This window comes from Melanotaenia boesemani, chromosome 10 (assembly GCF_017639745.1).
Source record: "Melanotaenia boesemani isolate fMelBoe1 chromosome 10, fMelBoe1.pri, whole genome shotgun sequence".
Taxonomy (NCBI): Eukaryota; Metazoa; Chordata; class Actinopteri; order Atheriniformes; family Melanotaeniidae; genus Melanotaenia; species Melanotaenia boesemani.
In genome coordinates this window covers 28913535-28922152 of record NC_055691.1, presented here as the reverse complement: position 1 = coordinate 28922152, position 8618 = coordinate 28913535, and the positions used below count along the sequence as shown (strand labels likewise).

The 8618-nt window shown below is 43.0% G+C and overlaps 1 protein-coding gene across 1 annotated transcript; it reads left to right on the top strand.

Annotated features, from left to right (window-relative positions):
- The first annotated feature begins 4119 nt into the window (after positions 1-4119).
- On the top strand, positions 4120-7899 carry lrrc4.2 (leucine rich repeat containing 4.2). The gene is made up of 2 exons (XM_041998242.1): positions 4120-5483; positions 5626-7899. Exon 2 carries the CDS (start codon positions 5747-5749, stop codon positions 7745-7747), a length of 2001 nt encoding a protein of 666 aa, XP_041854176.1. The 5' UTR covers positions 4120-5483; positions 5626-5746; the 3' UTR covers positions 7748-7899.
- Positions 7900-8618: the final 719 nt, after the last annotated feature.

Here is an 8618-nt window from a genome sequence, read left to right as displayed (position 1 = left end):
CGTTAGCGGACATGGCTAAGCGACAGAAGCACTGTTCTGTTTGTGGCTGCATAAATGAACACGAAAACGTTTTTTTACTTCCATCCACTGAACCCACGAGGACTGAGTGGATAATTTTATTTTTGGAGGAAATGTACCCGGAAAACTTCAAAGGTTTTGCATGTCTGTGGCCAGCATTTCAAAGAGGACTGTTTCCACAACATGGGGGCATGGAAAGCAGGCTTCGCCAACCGTTTGAAGCTGAAGCCAGGTTCAATACCAACTGTCCGTGACACAGCTGGAGAGGTAAGAGCTGGCAGTTATTTTATCGTTTCGGCCTTATTAGTCGTGATAGCTTGAAAATATATTAGCACTGTTGTAAATGTAGCCAAGTCACTGTTTCTACTGTTTTGTATCCGGTGCCATTGTGCATCAGATTGATGAGCGTAGCTAGCTGTGTTCTCCGTGCGTCGCGGTTTGGGTCGGTAATGGGGGGCTTCAGGAATGGGTTTCCGGTGTTCCGGCGTTTGTTTATCCTTCACTACGCTGTAATCAGCGTCTAGTTACCGCTAAGGCCTAACCTGTCAATCACCTCATGACGGGCGATGCGATGGGCGTGAGCCAACAGCTGAGCTGCTCCACCAGGGTTCCGCCCACCATAAACGGCACATTTCTGAAGCTGCTAAAAAGAGGGAGGTGAAGAGAAGCCGCTTGCACTCAAACTGAGGGTCGATTTGTCCATACCATGGCGGAAATATTTCATTTAGATATTAATGAATGGTCTCAGATTGGAATAAAGTGTATAATATGGGACCTTTAAATAACTGAAAATCCACATTGGATATAAAAACACTAATCTGGTTATAATAAGTTACCAAAAGTTGATAAAGAAATAGTTTCAAAGTTTTGCAAAGGCTGTTTTTATAAGATATTTGGCATAATTTTGTTATAACTAGTTTAGACTACAGGACACCCGTGTACATGATATGTTTGTGTTGCCTGATTTTTTATTTTCTGGTCAAATCGTTACCCTGATAAGAGCAAATAACATTACAATTCACTGTCTCCCACAATAGATATTAACTCTCGCACACCGCAACCCCTTGTATTGGCTCAGTATTAGGTCATAAAGATTATGCAGTTGTAAATTAATGTTTATCAGTGACTTCCATCTGTAAATCAAGCTTGTCACTCTGTCAAAGCAATCTGTCTGAGAAATCCAAGTTAGCAAATGTGCAGAAAAAGACTTGCATGGTTGTAAAAAAGATTTGCATATGTGAAAAAAAAAGTTCTTTAGTGAAAACCCTGTTCACAGATGCAAAGCACAAACTGCTTTCGAGACTCTGAAGTTGCGGTTGCGAATTTTGTCCATATCTTTACACTTTTATTTGACTGGATGGTGATAAATCAAACTATTCAGTCTGATGGACTCAAAGGGCCAGTGACAACAGAAATAACACAAAAGGTTTTAGTTGGACGGTGCTGGTTATCAGGAACTGAGAACGCTGTTGGCTGGATGGGCATTTTTGGAAGAGTCTAAAAACAGAAGCAAGTTAGTGAGAAGTTCATTTGGTTTAGAATTTCCATCAAAATTCTGTAGGCATACATGTAGGGACTCACATGTAGAGATGTGTTGTGAAGACAGGAGGCTTCAGTAACGGGGCAGTGATTTGTAGTCAGAGCAGGTAAGTAGTTGAACAAGTCCAGAGGCAAGCAGGCACAGGGAATGATGGGTAAAGTTCAGTTAGATGGCAGGAAGAACTGTTGGAAATAAGCTTGGAGAGGTCAAACAAGGTAATGACTGATGTAAGGGTATTGGGCAAAAAGTAAAGAGCCAACGGTATCCAAGTAGTCAGAACAGAGGTCAAAATCCAAGATCCAGATCCTTAATCCTTTAAACTTACACAGGTCCAGAAGCCAGAACAGACAAACAGATGATCCAGATCCAAATAATAGAGTTCTCACAGAATGAGGGCAACTCTGGGGCCAGAGCCAGGTTACACACTGCAACAACCATGACAAGCAGTCAGAACCCAAAAATCCACAAATTCTTAGTCAGGAATGTTCAGGGATCAGAGATCAAAATGTACAATATCAGGGAGAGGCCCAGAACAGGTCAGATCAGATCAACAAGTTTGTAGATAATCTGGCAAGGGACTAGGGTTGATGTCTGGTCACTTAATAGCTGATTAAAGTGAACAGAGAGTGACAGGAAACATGACCAAATAAGGCATGGGCAGGGACTCAGACAAGAAACTGTGACAGTGTTTGCCTGGATTAGTCTATGTGGAATATAATGTATGTAAATGTGTGCAGTTGTTACTCCTTTAAATTTAAAAAAGCTAAAAAAAAAAACTTTTAAAAAAATTTTAAAAACTCATTTAAAATGTATAGAATATAGCATAGAAATACTTTATTGATCCCTTCAGAGAGCCCTCAGGGAAATTTGGGATAATGTGTACTGTAATTTTAAAAATATGATAAAACAGAAAGAAAAGTTTTGGGACTTGTTTCATTTAATGTCTTTTTGCAGCAGAATAAAGGAGACAAATATTCTATCCAGAATATAAAATATATAAATTTAAAGCTCGTGTTGTCAAGATTATCTTACAAGAACAAGATCATTGTTAAAATTAGTATGTTGTAAGGAAAAGTTCTTATTTCTTTATTAGTAATCACAGGAAAGTAACTGAGCTTAATCATTTATTCATTGTGATCTTTTATTAATTCTTACAAGGAATCACTTACAGAAACACACATAGACCTTATGAGGTTCTTTTTTCTACTACACCTCACATCCTTTTAAGTTAGCCTCATTATCACTTCAGCTGGGTTCAACCAACCAATGTGGACATGGAACATGAATTTTTCAATAACATCTTTACACGGGGATATGTAAAATTTCACTTGTGTCCCTTTTACTTAAATAAATTGGAATGAAATTACAAATGACAGGGGACATTTGTTTTTGTTTGCATGCTAACTGTGTCTTTTTCTTTCTATAGATCCAAACTCCAGTTGCAATATGTGTGTGGCAGGATGGAGGAGGAGGAGAGGGAGAGAATGTGGTCATTAACCAAAGGCAGAGAGGGAGACTCCTTCTCCTGCATTCAAATGATGCTTAATCCAAGTCTATCAACCCTCCTTTTCTCTGCTGCTCCTCACTCCTAATCCTCATCCCTTTTCCTCTCCAGCTTTCTATGCCATTTTACTGTGAAGACTTCTATACAGTATGTTCCCTCATCTGTCTCCCTCATTCTTCTTTTCTGTCCCTGTTTATCTAATTTCTTTCTTCCTTCTATAGGCTCCTTTCCCCTATTTCACCAAGGACATGGATATATCTCCTCCTACCCTGCCCTATCCCTCTCTTTCACTCCCTTGGTGAGTCTCTTTCCCTCTATCTCTCTGTCTTTCTCTCATCTTCCAAGAGATAACTGTGTGAAAGCTCTTTCATCTTTCTCCTCCCTAAAGAAAAGACTGGCCAGAAGACACAGAGGAGCAGAGTCAGCATTTCAGTGTTCTATGATGTCACAGACCCCCTGACCTCACTCACATACTTAACATATCTGACACAACTCACAAAGTGAGAGAAAAAAATAAAAAAAATAAATAACTATATTTATGGCACTCCTGCATGAGGGAAACACCAGACTGTGCCTTACAGGAGGTAAAGTACAGCAGCAAGATGCATCTCCACTAGAAACACACTGCTGTGCTCAGGAATCAGAGGAGAGGAAAAGCCAGGCAATGCAAAACCACTTCGGAGTTGGAACTCAGGTCTGACCTTATGTCTCTGTATGAGACATCTGAATGAGATGTTTTTAATATTGACAGTTGTGGAGATGTAGCGTCTAGACAGCAGGAGAAACGAGAGGAGGAACAGGTAAGGGTGCGAGCGAAGAAACAAGGAGAGGGGCAAAACATGTGAGAAACTGAGAGAAAAAGAGAGAGAAAGAGAGGTGAAGATAGTTACAGTGAAGGGAGGGAGAAGGAGGGATAGGGGAGGAGGGGGAGGTTGAATGTGTTAATACACAGGAACACTGCATCAAACCAATGCACTGCTCTGAGGCTGGCTGAGCAGCTGAGAGGAGTGCGTCAGCAGTGCATTCACGTTCCCACTGAAGGACAAAGGGAGGGGGCAGAGCGAGCATCTTAGCTGCCTTCAACACTGACACATATCGGAGGGGGGGAATAGAGAAAAGAGAGAGATTGGAGAGTAAACAAGAAGAGGAGATGAGGATTATAATGCTGCTCCTGCTGTTTCTGTGACGGTGGGCTGTTAAAAAGCTCGCGTGGCTTTCCATCTCTCTCGCACACTTTCCTTCGCGCACTCTTTCTTTTGCTCTTGATCTGTCAGTAGTTTTCTCTCCTTCTCTTTCAGGCTCCCTCTTTCCCTCTCTCTCTGTTCTACTCTGACTACTGCAGTAGTCCACCATCCAGCCGCAAGTCTGACAGCCACACACATGGCTAACTGCCACAACTTACTACCTCAGCTCTGGAAAAAAAACTAACAGATAAGCAAGCAGAGGAACACTGCAGGAGACAGTCCAGGGGACAAAAAGCGAACGGAGAGAAGAATCCTCAACACCTTTCTCTGTTTATGGATACAGATACGGAGCCCACTTCCACTCTCATCTTCTCAGCGTCATCCTCCTTCCTCTCTCACATTGCAGAAGAAGACAAGAGTGCTCTCTCTCTCCTCCGTCAGCCTTTTGCGAAGCTCCGACAGTGCAGCGTATCCCCTTCTCCACCCCCCACACAGCGCCACCATCTCTCCCACCACCATCAACCCCCCCTCCCCCCAGGAGGAATAGACGGATTACTGCTAACTGTGCACACGGCAGCCTGCAGCTGCTCTGACCAGGGCCAGCCCAACATTAGGGGGAAGCAAGAGGAACACAGAGGAGGAGAGGAGAGGGAGATGACTGTGCCGAGAGTTTTTTAGCCTTTTTCTGTCTCTCAGTCTCTGTCACAACAGGGCTAATCAGCGACCGACAAGCCCTTGGCAAAGTCACAGTGAGGGAGGTCTCTCACCCAAACAGGCAACCAACCGACGAGCCAACACATGTACCGGGAGCTGAAAAAAACAGGAGGTTTTTTTTTTTTTTTTTCTTTTCAATGTCAATTAGTCACTTCTCTCCTCCTCTGTTTTAATTAACTGCATTATGGAACATTGTGCTTTATCCACATGGAGCTGCTTTTTGGAGTCTGCAACCTGGTAGGAAGGAAGTTAGTGGAGGAAGAAGAGATTTAGGCACCTGCTAAGACTTCATGGCCTTACCTTGGGCTGTGAATGTTTTCTTTGCTGCTCTCAGTCTTTAATATCAGGAGCCATTTTGTACCCTTGGCTAATAGAGGGCCTCATCACTTTTTCAAAAGGAAAAGAGAAGAAGGCATCTATCTCAAGTTATTCCATGGAAAGGAATTATAAATTAATGTGATGCACGACTGTTGCTTTTAACATTCAAAAAAGAGGCAAAAGGGAGCACTTTCAAACTAATGAGGTACGTCACTAAAAATGTTACTCAACATCTTTTTTGCATTGCTGCTTTGCTTTCACACTGCTGCTTCTTTAGTATTAATCTCCTTATTTCTGTCTTCTTTCTATCTCTCCCTTCATTCCCTCACACAAAAATGTCTATGCAGCATCTTCCTGCACTGTCGATGGAACTTGGGAGCCTTGAGTTGCTCCAGCCAGGCTAGGGTGGTCTGTCCTTTGGTGTGTGCCGTCTCCCCCCACCATGCAGAATAATGAGCCCTCCACACCATGAGTCCTTTGGGCCAGGTTAGTGTGCAGCCTACCTGGAACACAGCCCTGCTCGCCATGCTCTCCCTCATGGTGCCTGCTCTCAGTATGTGCCAGTCCACAGGTCCTGAGTTGGGCTCAGCTATTCCACAGAACTGTCCAGGTGTGTGCTCCTGTACTAACCAGCTAAGCAAGGTGGTGTGTACACGCAGAGGCCTGATTAGAGTTCCTCCAAACATCCCAGCCAATACCAGGTACCTAAACCTGATGGAGAACAGCATAGAGACCATTCAGGCAGATACCTTCAGACACCTGCATCATCTTGAGGTTCTTCAGTTGGGCAGGAATGCCATCAGGCAGATTGAAGTGGGGGCCTTCAATGGCCTGACCAGTCTGAATACCTTGGAGCTGTTCGACAACAGACTGACAGTCATACCCAGTGGAGCTTTTGAATATCTGTCAAAGTTGAGGGAATTGTGGCTCAGAAACAATCCTATTGAGAGCATTCCCTCTTATGCCTTTAACCGTGTCCCCTCACTCATGAGGTTAGACCTCGGAGAACTGAGAAAGTTGGAATACATCTCTGATGGGGCATTTGAGGGCCTTCATAACCTGAAGTACCTAAACTTGGGGATGTGCAACTTGAGGGAATTTCCTCATTTGTCACCTCTAGTTGGACTGGAAGAACTGGAGATATCAGAGAATGTTTTCCCTGAACTGAAGCCTTGGGCTTTCCGTGGGCTTAAGAATTTACGTAAACTTTGGATTATGAACTCTGCTATTACTATCATTGAGAGGAATGCATTTGATGACATCACAGCATTGGTGGAGCTCAATCTAGCCCATAATAATCTATCATCCCTCCCCCATAACCTCTTTACTCCTCTACAGTACCTGGTGGAGCTACATCTACACCACAACCCTTGGCGCTGCGATTGTGATGTAGTTTGGCTTTCCTGGTGGCTCAGAGAATACATTCCCACAAATTCCACCTGCTGTGGACGCTGCCACACCCCAGCCCACATGAGAGGAAGATACTTGGTGGAAGTTGATCAAACGACTTTTCAGTGTTCGGCACCATTTATACTTGATGCACCAAGAGATCTGAACATTTCAGCAGCAAGGGTGGCAGAACTGAAATGCCGCACCGCTGCCATGAGCTCAGTCCGATGGCTTCTCCCTAATGGCACTGTGCTGACCCATGGCTCAGCTCACCCAAGGATATCTGTCCTTAATGATGGAACTCTCAACTTCTCCAATGTTCTCCCATCAGACACTGGGGTCTACACATGCATGGTAAGCAACATGGCAGGGAATTCCAATGCCTCGGCCTACCTAAACGTCAGCAATGCTGAACTCAACACATCTAATCTCTCCTACTTTACCACTGTAACAGTCGAAGTCTTGGAGCCCACAGTGGAGGAGACCCCTAAACCCAAACCTACTGTCCCTGCCTCACCCTCCGTCTTTCAACCTGTCTTTATCTCTACACCTACTGTGCTGTTCCAAAGCACTCAGACTCCACGGCAGGTGTCAATTCCCACTGCCAGAGTCCCTAGTGGGACACCTGCCAGCCTGGATGAGGTGATGAAAACCACCAAAATAATTATTGGCTGTTTTGTAGCTGTTACCTTACTAGCAGCTGCCATGCTGATAGCTTTCTATAAACTGCGTAAGAGGCATCAACAGAGGAGTACGGTGGCAGCAGCCAGGACCATAGAAATAATTCAAATGGAGGAACAAGTTCCTCCAGTACCACCACCAACATCTGGATCTAGTGGCTCTGATGACACAGGGTTGGTTCTACCAACTTTAGTGGAACACAACAGCAACACCTTTAAGCCTGGGTATGTGTCCTCTTCCTCCTCATCCCGACAAGGGAGTTATGGAGCCCACTGGACCCAGAACAACTCTCTTCATCGCTCCGTCAGACAGCATCACAGCCACATCAGCACCATTGCTGATCCCTACATCATTAAGACTACTCACGGCAAAGAGAAGGTTCAGGAGACCCAAATCTGAGTAATGGTCCCTATGGATCTATCTCTGACTGTGCTCAAACCTCTACTCTCCTATCTGCTCACCAGTCCATGCAATAGAATGCACAAAGAGCAAAATTGTCATTTCTTTTGTACAGAAGTCCAAACAGACTTTTTTTCTTGTACATGCCTATATATAAGTATATAAATATGAAAATTATATATATATATATATATATATATATATATATATATATATATATGAAACTACTGTCAGGCAGTGGTGAAACATGCAGATTATATTATATTATTAGAAAAGAAAAATATTAGAAAAGAAAGTAATTTGAAATTATTTTCTAAATACTGGTGACTTCTATTAAGAAAGGCAAAGATAATGAATTACTTTTTTGACTGAAAATAGCAGGTGGTACTGTTTAATGTATGAAAAGAGGCATTTACTTTGTTTTTGGCCATATTTATGACACAGTGAAAAAACGAAACAAAACATCTTTATAAAGGCATCAGTTTCTACATACAGTCCAAAGTGTAAGCTCCAGTTTTTACTGTGTAAAATACCATATGCAATAAACATCATTTACAAACTAAAGAACACGAAAAGACACACAAGTAAGATCTAGATAGATACAAAAATTTGTCCAATAGCAGCAAAATGGCACAGATAGATTATGCTGTTCAGTAGCTATCAGCCAAATGCTTTTGGACTGCAGTGAATTTCTGCAGCTAAGGTTTAACCCTCTGTTCACTGGAGCTAAGCTGTGTTTCTTTGACAGTGCCAGTGCTTCTTTTGTAGCGTATCTAAATGTGTTTATTTAGTGTGCAGATAATTCTCCACTGGTTCAGCTGACAAAGGTGGAATGCAGGCTAATAACAGTTGTTGCAAATATGTTGTTCTG

Coding starts and splice junctions, on each gene's coding strand:
- lrrc4.2 (XM_041998242.1), top strand. CDS start 5,747: ATGAGTCCTTTGGGCCAGGTTAGTGTGCAGCCTACCTGGAACACAGCC.